This window comes from Pongo abelii, chromosome 6 (assembly GCF_028885655.2).
Source record: "Pongo abelii isolate AG06213 chromosome 6, NHGRI_mPonAbe1-v2.0_pri, whole genome shotgun sequence".
Classification (NCBI taxonomy): Eukaryota; Metazoa; Chordata; class Mammalia; order Primates; family Hominidae; genus Pongo; species Pongo abelii.
The window spans coordinates 152,211,805-152,229,526 of NC_071991.2; the positions used below are offsets into that span (position 1 = coordinate 152,211,805).

The 17,722-nt window shown below is 43.9% G+C and overlaps 1 protein-coding gene across 2 annotated transcripts in view; it reads left to right on the forward strand.

Annotated features, from left to right (window-relative positions):
- The window catches only part of DPP6 (dipeptidyl peptidase like 6), an 863,103-nt gene that overhangs the window by 592,743 nt on the left and 252,638 nt on the right, over positions 1–17,722 (forward strand). For both annotated transcript variants that reach the window (XM_024249875.3, XM_024249876.3), the window contains exon 6: positions 7,959–8,011. In XM_024249875.3, coding sequence (XP_024105643.2) covers positions 7,959–8,011 — 53 coding nt within the window. The remainder of the gene's footprint in view (positions 1–7,958; positions 8,012–17,722) is intronic.

The window sequence follows — 17,722 nt, forward strand, 5'->3', positions numbered from 1 at the left end:
CTGCCTAATAGTGGTAGCTGTGTCCTACTCCAGAGCTACACCTAGCCGCCCTCTTCTACTGGCCTCAGCCTGGTGCATTGTTAGGAAGGGAACACCTGAGGTGATGTGGAAGAGGGAGGGGAGCACAGGCAGGCCAGATAGGGGCAACTGTGGCTACTCCAGCATCCCAAACTAGGACCGTGCTAGAGGGTAGAAAACGTGGTGTAAATTTAAGGGGCATTCTCAAGTTACAAAGTCAAGTGAAACTTGGTAATCATATTTACATGGACAGCAAGGAAAGTAAGCAAAGGGAATGGCTGATGCGAATTCCAATATTTTTCTATGGAAAGACCAGGTACATGGAAGGAAATAGAGAATTCTTTAGTAGAAAAAGAATGTATTTCTCTAATGCCCAGTGATGATGAGCTTTTTTTCATGTTTGTTCGCTGCATAAATGTCTATAAAGCCATAAAAAAAATGAGTTCATGTCCTTTGCAGGGACATGGATGAAGCTGGAAGCCACCATTCTCAGCAAACTAACACAAGAACAGAAAACCAAATACTACATGTTCTCATTCATAAGTGGGAGTTGAACAATAAGAACACATGGACACAGGGAGGGGAACATCACACACCAGGGCCTGTCAGGGGATGGGAGGCAAGAGGAGGGAGAGCATTAGGACAAATCCCTAATGTATGCAGGGCTTAAAACCTAGATGACAGGTTGATGGGTGCAGCAAACCAGCATGGCACATGTATACCTATGTAACAAACCTGCACATTCTGCACGTGTCCCAGAACTTAAAGTAAAATTTAAAAATAAAAAAAATTTCACCTAAAAAAGAGAATGTATTTCATTATCAAAATATTGAATTTGGGGTTAAAGTTTGGCATAAAAACATCCATGTAGAAAGGCCCAGCCCAAGCTAAAAATATAAGTTTAGAATTCAGAAGATACATGAACCGTAAAGACGTCAATTCAGTAGGAAGCTGTGTCAGAAAGCAGAAATGATGGGGACCTGCCAGACCAAGGCTTAGACCAGTGAGAAAGGAGCCCCTGGGATGGCAGCTTGGTGCCTGCCTTCCATTTGGGTCTGCAGCAGCAGGAGAGAAAGGTGAGGACCCTGGATGGAAGAGCAGGAGGGGAAGGAGAGCAGGTCCTGGAATCAGGAAAGCGGAACAACTCCTGTTGCCTTCATCATGTGCTGCAGGCTGGAAATCAGAAAGATGCCACGTGTTTGGTAGATAAGGGTTCGCTGGGAGAACTCGTTTTGAGAATGCTAGGAGTACACTGCAGTGGGTTAAAAGTGAATAGAAAGTGAGCCGGTGAAGCAGTGTAGACTTTGCTTGTGAAGGGCCATGATAGTTACGAGGAGGAGGCTGGGTGCAGTGGCTCACGCCTGTAATCCAAGCATTCGGGAGGCCGAGGCAGGTGGATCACCTGAGGTCAGGAGTTCGAGACGAGCCTGGCCAACATGGCGAAACCCCGCCTCTAGTAAAAATACAAAAAATAGTGAGCCGAGCATGATAGTGCACACCTGTAGTTCCAGCTACTTGGGAGGCTGAGGCAGGAAAATCGCTTGAGCATGGGAGGCAGCGGTTGCAGTGAGCCAAGATTGCACCACCGCACTCCAGCCTGGGCGACAGAACGAGACTCTGTCTCAAGAAAAAAAAAAAAGGAAGGAGCAGTTCCAGGAGAATATGGCCAGAGGTTTTTTGTTTGTTTGTTTTATTTGTTTGTTTGTTTTCAATGAGGGAGATTTGAGTTATATTCTACAGACTTAGAAGAAGTAATAGGGGAGAATGAGTGGTTAGAAATGTAAGGCACAGTGGAGAAGTTGCTAAAGTTCAACAAGAAGCAGGAGGGTATGAGCTTAGTCTTGGAAAGGAAGATGGCAGTGTTCAAAACTTCAGCCGGATTCAATTTAAAGTTAATTAAGCAGTGAACAATTCGCAAATCCGGCAGCCTCCTGAGCCACAATAGGCTCTGAGACTCCAGTGCAGCCCCATGGTGGTAGAAGATTTATGGACAGAAAAAGGAAAGTGATGTACAGAAAACAAGTAGAGACAGAAACAGCTGGATTGGTTACAGCTCAGCATTCACCTTATTTGAACATGCTTCAAACAATTGGCTATGTTTGATTAGCCAAAACTTGGTGATTGGCGCAAGAGTAGGCTATGGTCTGTTTACACCTCCGCTGGTTATAATTCACGATGTGCAGAGAAGCCTTTAGACTGAACTTAAAACATGTTAAAACACGTTTAGCTTTAGGCTAAATGTGACTTAACAGTAGCTTCTTTGTAGGAGAGGAAGGATGGAGGAGAGGCCTGACTTAGGGCACTTGACCTAGGGAGGAAGAGTAGAAGATGGATTTGAGAAAGAATTAGAAAGCTACTGATTAGAAATTGGGCACTATTTGATTGAATTGGAGTAGGGGAAGCAAGGGGTCAAAGAATGGAGGCAAGGAAACCTAAATTTTCAACTCAGCTTACTGAGTGCATGATGGAGCTACCAACTGAGATAGGGATTATCAAAGGGGAGCAAAGTTTTGAGGCCACTGAAGAGTTTATTCTGGAGCAGATTGAGTTTTTGTGCCTGTGAGACATAGCATGCAGTCATCTGATATATTGGTCTGTAGCTGGACCTGTGTGAGTTACTGATATTTAGGTAATTTAGGTTATGGTTTAAAACCTCAGCAATGGACGATTTCATAGGGGAGGAGGATGTAAAGGGAGTAGATGGGTGGCCAAAGACAAAACTCAGTGTCCATGATGGTACTGAGATAGAAAAGACCTTAGAAATCTAAAGTATGGGTCCATTGGAGAGACGGAGGGGAGAGGGTAGAAATTTCCTGACTAGAGGGAAATTTTAGAGAGATAAGAAGCAGACCAAATATGAACTTACCCTGTGACAAACCCTCAACTGCTTTCTAAAAAATTATTGAATGCCGATATCAACTATTTTGTGTGTGATATATTAAAAAAATAATTTGCTGAAACTGTTCTTCCATCTTGTGGATAGTGTTTTGGGAAATAAGTTCTCATATATTCATTTTCCAGGAGAGATATTAATGTAATGGTATAGGATGAGACTAAAGTAACTCATATTCATGAACTTCTAAAAAATGGCACTCTTAGAAAAATAACTGAAAGCAGCCTTACTAATTCCCAATCTTTGTATTTTTTATGATCAGAAATATTTAGTCTATTTTATTTTTATTTTTATTTATTTATTTATTTATTTATTTTCTGAGATGAAGTCTCGCTCTGTGGCCCAGGCTGGAGTGCAATGGCATGATCTCAGTTCACTGCAACCTCCGCCTCCTGGGTTCAAGCAATTCTTCAGCCTCAGCCTCCAGAGTAGCTGCGATTACAGGCACCTGCCATCATGCCTGGCTAATTTTTGTATTTTTGCAGAGATGGAGTTTCACCATGTTGTCTAGGCTGGCCTTGAACTCCTGACCTCAGGTGATCCGCCTGCCTCAGCCTCCCAAAGTGCTGGGATTACAGGCATGAGCCAGCGCTCCTGGCCTAGAGTCTATTATTTTAAAGAAAGAAACATAAATACAACATTGACCACAGAAAAAGAAAAAGACTTTATCTCTCTCTAAGGAACAAATTCTTTCAGTGAGATGCAGCTTTCTTAGTGCCTTTCTAGATAAGATAAGACATTGTACAAATGAAAACTCTTCAATTTGCACTCTTTAAACAGCCGTTCCCTTTGCGCCTGCGGTTCTTTCGGCTTGACGTTGGGGAAGCTTTTGTGGAAGACAATGATATTTTATTGCTTCATCTTGGAGCAAGGAGAAAATTGTTTCTCTTCTTCCCACTTCCCCATTTTTTAAGAGTAGTGCTCGAGTCACACTTGCACTTCCATGCTGAAGCCTTCTATTTGCATCAGCAGTGTGTTCTGGAATGCCACTTTCACATTCCCGCACTTGGCAGACCCAGCTTCTCAGGTTTTCTCTATTTCTTGACTTTATTCATTTTTGTTTCAGCCTTTCTTATGGACGGTTCTGTTTGGCAGACCCAGCTTCTCAGGTTTTTTCTGTCTCTACTTCTTGACTTTATTCATTTTTGTTTCAGCCTTTTTTTTTTTTTAATTATACTTTAAGTTCTAGGGTACATGTGCACAACGTGCAGGTTTGTTCTGTATGTATACATGTGCCATGTTGGTGTGCTGCACCCAGTAACTCGTCATTTAACATTAAGTATATCTCCTAGTGCTATCCATCCCCGCTCCCCCCACCCCACAACAGGCCCTGGTGTGTGATGTTCCCCTTCCTGTGTCCATGTGTTCTCATTGTTCAATTCCCACCTATGAGTGAGAACATGCGGTGTTTGGTTTTTTGTCCTTGTGCTAGTTTGCTGAGACTGATGGTTTCCAGCTTCATCCATGTCCCTACAAAGGACATGAACTCATCATTTTTTATGGCTGCATAGTATTCCATGGTGTATATGTGCTACATTTTCTTAATCCAGTCTATCATTGTTGGACATTTGGGTTGGTTCCTACCCAAAGGATTATAAATCATGCTGCTATAAAGACACATGCACATGTATGTTTCAGCCTTTCTTATTGGTGACTCTGTTTTCCAGATATTCTATTCTAGTCCCCATGCATACATTTTGGTTTTGATTTGGTTTGGTTTGGGGGTTTCTTGCCTAACAGTACAGACGAACAATTAAAAACAGTTCTCTCCTCCTCCTCTTCTTCCTCCTCCTCTTCTTCCTCCTCCTCTTCTTCCTCCTCCTCTTCTTCCTCCTCCTCTTCTTCCTCCTCCTCTTCTTCCTCCTCCTCTTCCTCTTCCTCCTCTTCTCCTTCCCCTTCCCCTCCTTATTCTCCTTCGTCTCCTTCTTCTCCTTCTTCTTCTTCTTTCTTCTTGCCATGGCCTTAATAGGGTTATTTTAATTGTTCTCCCCCTTTCTCATGAGCACCACTTAATAGATACCCACAGAGCTGAATTGCAGGGGAGTGTAGTGGTATATTTAAAGATGAATGTAAAGATGTAACTCTAGGTGTTTGTTCTGGGGATGGCATAACCAGGGAATGAATTTAAATCACTGTTTCTAGATGGATTAAAGCAATGGACCTTCAACAAAGAAAGATGGCAGGTATTCTTACTTTGCGTATTTATTATATTTGTTGCTATACTGAAATTTTCAGCTGACAACAGCAAACATGGACTTCTGACTTGAAAGTTATGAGATACAAGCTTGGTTCAGGCAATTTTCAAGGGATTATTTAGAGAGAGACAAACCTCAGGTCAAATCCCACTTGACTTTAACTTAAATTCCTTAAGATTTTATTTTCCTACCTGTACAAATAGGATAATAATATCTACCTCATAAAGACTAAATGAGTTCTTTCATGGTAAGGAGCTGTCAGAGTACCTAATATGTGGTACGTGCTCCATAAATGCCACCCACCCCCACCACCCGCTTCAACTCACCACTGTCACCATCTCTGGGACTTTGGACTCTTGGCTGCAGTAATATCAAAGGCTTCCTCTGAGTGCTTCGGTCTGTGAGTGGTTCTCTCCCAGCCCCTCACCACCTCTGTCCTGATACTATTTTAACAAGGAATTTATCTGTTTGCTTTAGAAGTTGCTGGAAGTTTACAAAGAAGAAACCCAGTAGTTCAGAAGAAATGTATCTAAGTCTGATTTTAAAATTATCTGTTTTCTCTGGATTTAAACTAGCTATATTACTCACCTATTGCTGTATAAGAAATTACCCCAAACTCAGTGGCTTAAGACAGCCAACATTTATCATCTCACAGTCACTGTGGGTCAGGAACTCGAGACCATCTTAGCTGTGTGGCTCTGGCTCAAGGTCCCTCATGAGGCCGGCATCAAGGCGTTAGCCAGGGCTGCAGTCATCCAAAGGCTTGACCGGAGATGAGGAACCCATTTCCATGCCCACTCACATGGCTGTTGGCAAGAGACAGTCTAACGGGGATGAGCCTCAGAGTCTCCACAGGGCTGCTTGAGTGTCCTCACAACATGGCAGCCAGCTTCCTCAGAGCAAGTGATATGAAAGACAGCAAGGAGGAAGCCACGATACCTCTTATAAGCTGGCTGCAGAAGCCTAACACCATCACTGCTACTGTATTCTGTTCATGAGGGTCACTAAGTCAGCCAACACTAAAGGGTACAGAATTAGGTTCCATCTCTTCTCTTCTCTCTCCTCCTCTCCTCTTCCCTCTTTCTCTTTCCTTTATCCTCCTCTTCTCTTGCTGTGCCTCAGTTTCTTATCTGACCAAAGGTAACTTCTGCCCTCTAGGGATGCTATGAAAACAAAGTGAGATCAATCATATGAAAAGGCAGTTTTGGAAGGAGAGCTCAGAAACTCTATATAATATACCATATACCATAACTATGGAAACCTGAGATCAGCTCTGTCTAGCTTCCTGCTCTTGCATCTGAGGAAGCCTTTCCAGCTCACGCAGGCATGGCTTAGTCACAGTGCAGCGTAGGGTCCTTTAATGGGTCCTCTCTGAGCAGTGACCTGCTCAGGACACAGAAGCCAGCACCAGGCCCTTCCTTCCTTCTCCTGGGCAAGCAGCACCACTCATCCCAGCAGAAATAGAAAAAGGAGTTAAGTTCCTGTGTTCCTTATTAGATTGCTGTGGCAGCTCCATAAAGCTCTCCTACACCATCCTGCCTCTTAGTGGCTGTTTCTTTATGACTAAAGCAGCACTTTCCCATCTGCTGCCCTCAAAGCAAGGGGCCCTGGGCCCCATGTTTCTGGTTCAGGAGTCTCAAGATCTCTGAAAGCACCAGATTGTTGGGATTTAAGTGCTGTTGTTTATTTTTATGTCTGGGTCCTATTTCTCCAAATAACTCCAAGACCATTATGATTTTCTAGAAGTTAATTCAGTGGTCCAGGCTAGGTAGGGAATGGTGGTATTACCAAATTCTACCTGTTTTCTTTGCAAGCTCATTTCCATCATTGGTCCTCCAAATGCATTTCCCTGTTCAAAGTACTCTACCTTGGATACGTCTGCCTTTGCCTCCACGTCCCTCACCTATTATCTTTAGAAAGGTGGTTTTAAATGATGGTCACTGAACATTTAGCCATATAGGGCACCAGCTCTCAGAGGTTTCACAAGTAAAGGAAAGGGTTGGGGGAAATAAAATACAGTTCAACACAGCAGAGTAACCCACATATTCCGTATGTTCAACAAGGTCTCTACCCAGGAGGCTGGCGATGAAGGATGCTAACATTTCTTGAACTGCCATCTTCTCCCTTCTTATGGCTAACCCTCGAATTCTGTTTATGGTTATCTATGGATTGGGGAGTCATTTCCCGGCTCAGCAGGTTAAGAAAGGCATCCGAGATTTGAGGCTTATAGGATTTTGGAAGCACTGTTTTTCTGGTTTTCTGTTACCTCCATTTTAAAGCCGTGATACTTCCAACTGCCCTTTTTCAGTAAGCTCTTGTTGACTACTCTCTCGAAACTAAAAGATGCATATCCAGTTGTACAGAGAGTCAAAAGTGTGCCCAATTAAGCCTGCCTTGACTTCAATATTGCAACTCACTGAAGACACACAGTGGAATTTCTGGTGGACCACTTGCCATAACCCACAGGGAACTCTAGCCGTACATGGGTCTTACTGACCCATTGGGTCTAGCTGACTGTGCCTGATGGTCTCCAATGACCAAGGTGTCCTCATTAGTTCTGTGCTATATTTAGTTAAGCCTGAAATCTGTGCCCCTAATTTAATCACACACCAGGTAGCCATGGAGATGACATCAAGCCTCTGGCTGCCCTATAAACCATTGCAAATGCTGAAAATAAAATAAACAGGATATGCAAATTGACTTCCTAAGTAAATAAAAGACTTTGCCTCCAGGTGTTGGGATTAGCTGCTTTTGGTCCACTGATGTTTGTTAGGATTCACAGTGATTTGAAAAATATCATAGTCATAGCCTTTGTCTCAATGCCTGCTTTTTTTCCTTTTTGTCTGTTGCAGATATATCAATACTCGTATACTGGATATTATGTCCTGAGCAAAATTCCTCATGGGTAAGAGTGTTCTTTTCTTTCTTTTAATTAGAAATCTGCAGGGCAAAGTGAAGGGTAGAACATGGACAAACCGCTTAACCCTTAGGGCGGGAAATGGCGTTCCAGTTCTCAAAGCCAAGGGTGCTGGTATCGCGGCACCTCTGGGACTCTCCCTAGATAATGACACTAAGGATGTCAGGGGGTCACTTGAGTCCACTCACTTCCCCATTTGTGAAGCCCCCTTCCTAGAGCAACTCTGCCCTCTTCCTGTGCTGGTTCCTGCCCTGGAGGTTCTGCAGAGCCGGACATTCCCTTCTGCTTTGTAATCACCTGCAGCCTCCTCTCAGGCAAGGTGAGGTGGCCCTTGGCCTCCCACGAGGGTTCCTGGTTATACCCACACTAGCAGAATGGAAGCCTCTCTCAGCCCACCACATGTCATCAGAGACAAATCTGGAACATATTTATGGGATTACGGTGAACTACTCTGGTCATTCAGCAGTGCATTGGGAATGGGTTGGGCAAGTCCATCTCAGCAAGTGGTATTAGCGCTGCTCTACCCATCACTCCGAGGGGGTTTCAGGGGCGTGTGTGTTCTTGTTGTATTGTCTTTTCTGAGCTTGGCTGTGCTCCCAGGGCCGGGTTTCAGTGCCTGCTTTTGACTAGGCCCCCCGGCTTCATGCTGTTTCATGACATCACATTGCACTGCCAACCTCACCCGGTCTCTCAATAATGTATTGCCCAGAGCAGCAGCGAGTTTAGTTTTCAGTGCTGGGCAGGCATCCCCCACACGACCCTCGGATGCCTGATCAGCTTCACCTTTGGAACCCAGAGCAGAAAAGACATTGGTTAGGGTTGGGTGAAACCACACGTTGAGTCAGACACAGATGAAAAACAGTTGCAGAACTAGGAAAGTCTGTCGAGGAGAATTTTTTGTTGTTTTTATCTTTATTCTTTCTTCGTCTCCTCTTCCCTCCTCCTCCCCTCCCCTATTCTCATTCCCTTCTCCTGGCCTTCCTGTTCCCCACCTTATATTTCTCTTTCCTGTCTTCTGTGGTTTCTATTGTCATGCTTTGCAAAGGTGAGGTGCTCAGGAAAGGTTGGTAAAGAAACTGAATTGTGCTGCAGGTAGTGTCGTGTAGCCTCCTGTGAATATCTAGGTTGAGGCATCCTCATTTCCCAAGCAAATTTTAACAGCAGGAGTGGCTAAAAAGCATTTTTCCATAGGTGAGCATTAATCACAGCATGAGTGTTTATAGCTGCTGCTGTCTGTTTTCTACACAGCTTAGAATACAGGCAAGTCCCTGGAAAACAAACACGAATAAACTAATTTCATGTGGGCTTTAGACAAAGGGAAGATGCATGTGGATCTTCAGCATATTGTGACCAATAGTTTCTGTTAGATTATTAGAAAAATGAAGCCCAAAGAAAGCAAAGATGGCCCAAGTTGCAAAAATAAAGTATTCATACAAATTTTTCATTAGAAATATGTTTTAAATAGAAACCCAAATATTCTTCAGTAAAGAGGAATTATCCCATTCTTTCCCAAGCAGACATATATCTTCAGAGGTCATGGCAGGCAGGACTATAATTATGCCTTGAGATTTATCTGCCCCTTCTGGGAACAATAGAATTTGTTGTAGATAATAGATATTTCATTCCATCTTATATCAATTTGTAAAACTCGAAACTCTAAAAGCGGTTGATGCCTAACGTATTGTGTTAATATTTCACTGCATCAGTCAGCATTTGGAGGAAACAGGTTCTAGGAACTTGGCACAGGAGTTTGCTGAACAAGCTAGCAAAGCTCAGGCCATGATAGCCTGTGTTGAAGGCTCGGCTTCTGCACTTAGGTACCTGGAGCCTGGTGATGATCCGCCTTATAGATGACCCCAACACGGAGGGAGCTGCTTCTGGTGTCTTTAATGGAATCAGAGCAAGAATAATCCGCCTCGTTTATTGGTTGGCTTTCATATACTTTTATCCCTGTTCAACAACCTGCAAGAAAAGCATTCTTATTTCCATTTTAAGTGAGAGCTCCAAGAGGTCATCACTTTCCCCTCACCTCCTAGCTACTGTATGCTTGAGTCTCAGCATAAGTCAGGCTGACTCGAAATCCCATGCTAGTAAACAAACTCGTGGCTCACACCTGTAATCCCAACACTCTGGGAGGCCAAGGCGGGCAGATCACTTGAGGTCAGGAGTTTGAGACCAGCCTGGCCAACATGGTGAAACCCCATCTCTACTAAAAATACAAAAATTAGCCAGGCATGGTGGTGCACACCTCTAGTCCCAGCTACTCAGGAGGCTGAGGCAGGAGAATTGCTTGAACCTGGGAGGCTAGAGGTTTCAGTGAGCTGAGATTGCACCACTGCACTCCAGCCTGGGTGACAGAGTGAGACTCTGTCAAAAACAAACAAACAAACAAAAAACCCTTGGGATTAATTCAAAGTTCACAATGCAGAGAACAAACGTGATAGCTATAAAGATGAGATTTTTTAGTGACATACTACTTTCTCTTCCTAGGGTTCTTATAGGATTGAAAGATGTAGCAAGTACATTTATTGGAAAACAACCTCTGGGGGTGCCAAAGTCAGTGTCCCACCCTGTCACCATGTCACTGAACACAGCACCCCTGAAGCGGTGTTGCTCAACCTGCTCAATTCTTCCTCTTTGTCATAAGACCATTTATGAGAAATTAGCCAATTAATTCATTGCAAATATTGTCAGAGTCTGATTTGTCTTAATGAGACAGTGGATCTCTGAGCGGTATCTCCGTAGGCCTGGAGCTTCGTGACCCCTTTGTCATCACTGTCACCGTTGTGCGTGCTCCACCAGGTGGCAGAAAAAGAACACAGCCCGGAGCTCTAAGTCTGAGGATCTAGGTGGGTTTTGGATGGGGAGGAAAGCACAATTGTCTTTTAAAAATAAAAATGTCCCTACTAAAATATTTAAATGTACATTATTCATGTAGAGGAAAACTAAGAGATTTTCTTAATTTGAAAACACATATCTGTACCTTTTTCACTAATTCTCATCTTTCCTTTCCTCGCTCCTCCCCCTAAATTAAAGCCAGAGGCCATGCAATCTTCAGGATGGTTTTATTTGTCATTTATAGCTTGATTTTTTTTTCTTAGCTTCAGTCTTTCCAACCAGCCAGAGAAAAGGGTCTAATTAATGTTCTCATGCCCTCTGATTTCTGTTGTCCTTCCTTTTTGCAAATGGCAAAAGAGTTTCAGGAGGGACTACCCCTTTCCCATCCCCCTCTCACTCCCCAGTCCCCACTGTTAGCTTCCTTCCTCCGATGGCTGCGACCTCTATAGCTGGGGCCAGGTAGAGTTCTTTCTGCATGGAAGGTGGGAGTTGCAATGAGACTCCCAAGACAGCTGAATTTTTATATAATCAAAAATCTATTACCTAAGGGTAGGTTTGTTTGACTTTGACATACCAAGCTTCCAAAAATTGTATTCTTAAATTGTATCCTAAAAGGACATATGCCTTTTACAACAAATCTATATGTTAGTGGAACTAAAGCTAGTTATTTTTAACATAAACCATTTCACTAGAAGTGTTTATATCAGAATTTTAATAAAATAAGGAATCTTCCATGGTGGAGTCAAGGATCTGTTAGGTGTTTCCATAAAAGTATTTTTGTAGACTTGGCTACTGCATGACATTTTCCTGGCATGACTTCTTTTTCTAGAATTAGTTTTGCCTTTATATTTTTTAGGGTCTAAAGCCAAAGACAAAATTATCTATATTTATGTCTATTATCTATCTACTTAGCTTTCTATCTATCTATACACACACATATACATAATACACACTTTTAATAATAGTAATAATATATTTCTAAAATGTAGTCTCATATCCGTTAGGATTGTTCTGAAAGACATATGGACTTTTTTCTATAACCGAAATCAATTTGAAGAAAAATTGGTCCTATCGCTTTATTGTGTAATGTTGGCAATTAGGGGTCTGGCAAACTCAGAGCTGTAATAGAATAGAAACTGCCGGGTGTTCAAAGGCATTTTTTTACATGACTGGCCATCTTCTGTGAATATTGTTGCTCTAACTTTGCTTACCTACTGGTAATTTTCAGGCGCCAAACAAAATTGTGAAAAAATTATGTTCCTTTAGAATTGTAGTTGACTTTTTAAAGCCATATTCTGTATCTGTGGAAATAGGAAACTGAGACATCGCTTCCTTCTACCCGGAACTGCTCTCTAAGTTTATAGACTGAGATCCAGAGGAGCATTCTGTTTATTTGGGAAGTAGATACCTAGGTCGAGAATGTGCAGTGCCCAGTGCCAGCCTAATAGCATCATGCTGGGCAATAACTTAGACCCTGCAGCCACATAGACCTGAACTTGAACCCGTCGTGCTGCTGACTTCTGGCTGTGTGACCTCGGGAGTTGTTCTACTTCCATAGGTCTTAGGATCCATATAAAAAGATCATAATAATAGTGCCCACTTTGGCCTGGCATGGTGGCTCATGCCTGTAATCTCAGCACTTTGGGAGGCCGAGGCAGGTGGATCACCTGAGGTCAGGAGTTTGAGACCAGCCTTGCCTGTTGCAAAACCCTGTCTCTACTAAAAATACAAAATTAGCTGGGCATGGTGGCAGGTACCTGTAATCCCAGCTACTCAGGAGGCTGAGGCAGGAGAATCGCTTGAACCCAGGAGGCAGAGGTTGCAATGAGCTGAGATTGTACCATTGCACTCCAGCCTGGGAGACAGAGCAAGATGCCATCTCAAAAAACAAAACAAAACAAAACAAAATAGTGCCCACCTCATAGGCTTGTTAGAAGAATTAAATGTAATGGCTGGGTGTGGTGGCTTACGCCTGTAATCCTAGCACTTTGGGAGGCCGATACGGGTGGATCACTTGAAGTCAGGAGTTCGAGACCAGACTGGCCAACATGGTGAAACTCCGTCTCTACTAAAAATACAAAAATTAGCCGGGCTTGGTGAGGCTGAGGCACAAGAATCACTTAAACCTGGGAGGCGGAGGTTGCAGTGAGCTGAGATTGCGCCACTGCGCTCCAGCCTGGGTGGCAGAGTGAGACCCCATCTCAAAAAAAGAATTAAGTGGAATGATAGATGCAAAACACCCAGCAAAGAATTTTGCATCTAGTGAGTGATTAGTTAATATTGTAGTATGTACCCAATATATATTTGTAGTCTTATAATTAAATATTATCAGACTTTAGTTTCTAGCCATCTTGAAAATCTTTTCTGTTACAAATGAAGGAATAATATAACCCTACAATCATACAATTCTCTTTAATATTTTTTCTAAGCTGAGGCTTGTTTCATGACACTCAGGTAATTATAATGTCTTTGTAATTTTAATTTCCCTCTTAAAAGAGGTATCTATGGCCTCAACTGTCTATAATTCTCAATACTCAATAAATTTTTTTTATCTCATCTCATTCTGACCTTCTGCAATTAACTTTTCAGCATTCTTGTTTTGCCTCCAATGGAAGCAGAAAAGATACTGTGTCAGCAAATACTTATTGAAATACTATCTGGAACAATGAAATCATGGTTGCTATCCTTAAGAAATTAAAAATCTTGTTGCAAAGGAATGATACAGACTTACATAATAAAATGTGATAAAGTCTGTTAAGTGAGTAATTTCTTTTTTTTTTTTTTTGAGACAGAGTCTTGCTCTGTTGCCCAGGCTGAAGTGCAGTGACGCGATCTCATCTCACTGCAACCTCCGCCCCCCAGGTTCAAGCAATTCTCCTGCCTCAGTCTCCTGAGTAGCTGGGACTACAGGCACATGCCACCACTCCTGGCTAATTTTTTGTATTTTTGGTAGAGATGGGGTTTCACCGTGTTAGCTAGGATGGTCTCGATCTCCTGACCTCATGATCTGCCTGCCTCGGCCTCCCGAAGTGTTGAGATTACAGGCGTGAAGTGAGGATTTTTAACACCGCACACCAAAGAAGGAGGAGAGGGTTGAAGGCGTCACCATCATAAACAATCTCAAGAAGGAGGTTTGACTTGAACTGAGCCTCATAGCTGAGTTTTTGTTTGTTTGTTTGTTTACTTTTTAATATATGAAGACAGGAGGGAGATACTCCAGGCAGGGTAAAACGTGAAATGAACTTGACCTTTGCGTGAGCCAACACTTCCTAGAATTAATGAGGTGCCTGGCCAGGCTGCTGCTGGAGTGTTCACATGGGACTCAGCATGGGTAAGCATAGGGTTAGGTAGGCTTTAGGAGGTACCTAGAGTGCAGACAACTGAAATACTCAGTGTTTAAAACCCAGTGGAATTGGTCTTTACAATAACAACATAGCAACATTTCTGAGCAGAAGAGGAATGTGATGAAAACAGTAGGCTCAAATTAGTTTTGTGCTCATGTATAGCATACACTGAAGAAAAAGGAAGATCAGAATTCTGGATTCAATTAGCAGCCAGGTTGGAACGGTGGGTCGGGAGCTCAGCCAATGTAGAAACCACACTAATTGTGATTATGAGTAGCTGGTGTTCTCTTGGAAAATGAAGACAGATTTCAAGTGTTTATATTCCATGTCCCTCTAATTAAATCTGTGGCAGCCTGGGCTCCTTGTGAGTTGAGCCTCGTGCCACCCTGAGAGGTCTCTACCATGAGCGGTCTGTAGGTAGTGAGTTCAGGAGGGCAGCAATGAGAATTCTCAGCACCCATGTTGGTTAGCGCATTCATTTCCAGCCCTTTCTTCCTGTGTGCGAGTCTGCAGGGCCCGGCTGCTGCACACACGGAGATAGGCTTTGGCTCTGCAGAGCAAGCTACCTTCACAGCTGCCGGAAGTTGCAGGACTAGGATTGTGTGTGTAAACTGGGGAAGCACCAGTGTGAAGCAAAAATGCAGAAGAAATCTTCTTAAAATGGTTTTTTATTTTATTTTTTTTTAAGATACAGGGTCTGGCTCTGTCACCAGGCTGGAGTGCAGTGGCGCGATCTCGGCTCACTGCAACCTCCATCTCCCAGGTTCAGGCAATTCTCCTACCGCAGCCTCCTGAGTAGCTGTGACTACAGGCGCACACCGCCATGCCCGGCTAATTTCTTTTGCACTTCAGTAGATACCAGGTTTTTCACTGTGTTGCCCAGGGTAGTCTCAACCTCCTGAGCTCAGGCAATCCACCCGCCTTGGCCTCCCAGTAAAATGGCATTTTATGTGTCTCTACTATGGCACTGTTACTTGGGTTTTTTGTTGTTTTTTTTTTGAGACAGAGTCTCACTCTCGCCCAGGCTGGAGTGCAGTGGCGCGGTCTCGGCTCACTGCAACCTCCACCTCCCAGGTTCAAGCAGTTCTCCTACTGCAGCCTCCTGAGTAGCTGACTACAGGCGCACACCGACAAGCCTGGCTAATTTCTTTTGCACTTCAATAGATACCAGGTTTCACTGTATTGCCCAGGGTAGTCTCAACCTCCTGAGCTCAGGCAATCCACCTGCCTTGGCCTCCCAATAAAATGGCATTTTATGTGTCTCTACTATGGCACTGAAGAGGGAAGAATTCCACTGTTACTTGGGTTTCTTGTTGTTTTTTTTGAGACGGAGTCTCTCTCTGTCGCCCAGGCTGGAGTGCAGTGGCTCGATCTCGGCTCACTGCAAGCTCCGCCTCCTGGGTTCACGCCATTCTCCTGCCTCAGCCTCCCGAGTAGCTGGGACTACAGGCGCCCCCCACCACGCCCAGCTAATTTTTTGTATTTTTCATAGAGATGGGGTTTCACCGTGTTAGCCAGGATGGTCTCCATCTCCTGACCTCGTGATCCGCCCACCTCAGCCTCCCAAAATGCTGGGATTACAGGCGTGAGCCACTGCGCCCGGCCTGTTACTTGGTTTTATGAACTTTCAGAACTGTGAACAACTCATACATCTGCCTATAAGACTTGGTCTCAGCCATTTCTCCCTCCCCTTCTCACTTCCCCTCCTGTCCTCCTTCCATCCCTCCCTCCTGCTGAAATCCAGACTTCTAGTAACCATCACCAAAAAATATGGACTTTAGAGTCAAGGAGATCTGGGCGTAAATCCCCAGTCTTCCTTTCTACTTGTGTAGTCATGGAAAAGTTCCTTTGCTCCTCTGGGCACACTTACTCCATCCATATATTAGTTGCCTAATGCACGGGGTTTATGGTGAAGTTTCTATGAAACACTGTATGATGAGGTGGTGTCTTTAAGGGCCTGCTTTGGTTCATAGAAAATACTGAGGGTTGCTGGGCGCAGTGGCTCACGCCTGTAATCCCAGCACTTTGGGAGGCCAAGGCACGTGGATCACGAGGTCAGGAGATCGAGACCATGCTGGCTAACACGGCGAAACACTGTCTCTACCAAAAATACAAAAAATTAGCCAGGCATGGTGGCGGGCGCCTGTAGTACCAGCTACTCGGGAGGCTGAGGCAGGAGAATAGTATGAACCCGGGAGGTGGAGCTTGCAGTGAGCTGAGACTGCACCACTGCACTCCAGCCTGGGCAACAGAGTGAGACTGTGTCTCAAAAAAAAAAAAAAGAAAATACTGAGGGCTCTATTCATGGTGGACACCAAGACCTTCCATAATATGGCCAAATCTAACTAGCCACCCTTCGTCAAATTTCCCTAAATTTGGGACAGAAAATAAATCTCATACTCACTGTTAACTCTGACGAATTGACAATGACTTCCTGGAGCTCTACATTTAAAAATGGACTAAAACCATGCCCAGGCTCTTTAGGAAAGAATGCCACAATCAGTGAGTTTTGCCTCTGAGGTTTCTGTTCTCCCATCCGGCCTTGTAAGAATGAATCACATCACACAATGTGTCCAGTCATTGCTCCCAAACACAGAATGTGTTTCTGGTTGTCCACACCTCTATTGACTTCATTCTCCTCCCCACCACACGTGCCCCCTCCCACACATGCGCACTACAGAAATGTCCTGGTCATTGTGCCTCTCGTACTCAAATCCTTCTGACCCTTCAAGCCACAGCGTCAAAACCTCCTTCTCTAAAAAATACCTGAATGCCAAGGGTCAATACTGCTTCTCATTTCACACTAGAATTTATTGTTGTGTTAAATGGCTACTTCCATTGTTGTAGATAGAATTTTTCTAAAGGGGATATTTAGGAATGCTTTCGAAATCCATGTATTACTTGACTTCTTTCTCTCCGTCATTCTAAGATGTCAAGAGAGACGGATTGGGTGGGAAGGGTGTGGACTCTGCCTGTAATACCAGTGGCTGTTGCACAGGGTGACACTGTGACTTTGAATGGCAAAAGTGGCGAAAGAGGCTGCACCAACAGGTCTTGTGCTCTTTCCAGGTGTAGGTCTCAGATAACAAGCCGAAGGTAGTCAGTGGCTGGAATGTCATCGGCCACCTGCAAAGGGAGTCATTGCAGCTACTATTTTCAGTGGAATCATTTACTTCCCTCAGGGACTTTCTTAGCAAGTCTAAAAGATTTTCAAACAAATACATCTCTTTGAAAATGAGGTGAAAATGCACAGGAGTCGTCATTTGGTCAGACTCCTTGTTCATCTTAAACTCTACACCCATTTCCCTAGTTCCTGACACGGGGGGACCCCATAAATGTTGGTTGATCACAGGAGGAAATGGATTAAGGAACTAAGCCAGGTTGAGAAGCAAGAATGTGGGTGCTGGGGCCCCACCACAAATGGGTTAAACGAGAGCCTCTGAGGAGGGAACCTCAGGATGGCTTTGAAGGCTACTTGGGTGATTTTGGTGTCCAGCTGGGGTCATCTGGCCTGCTC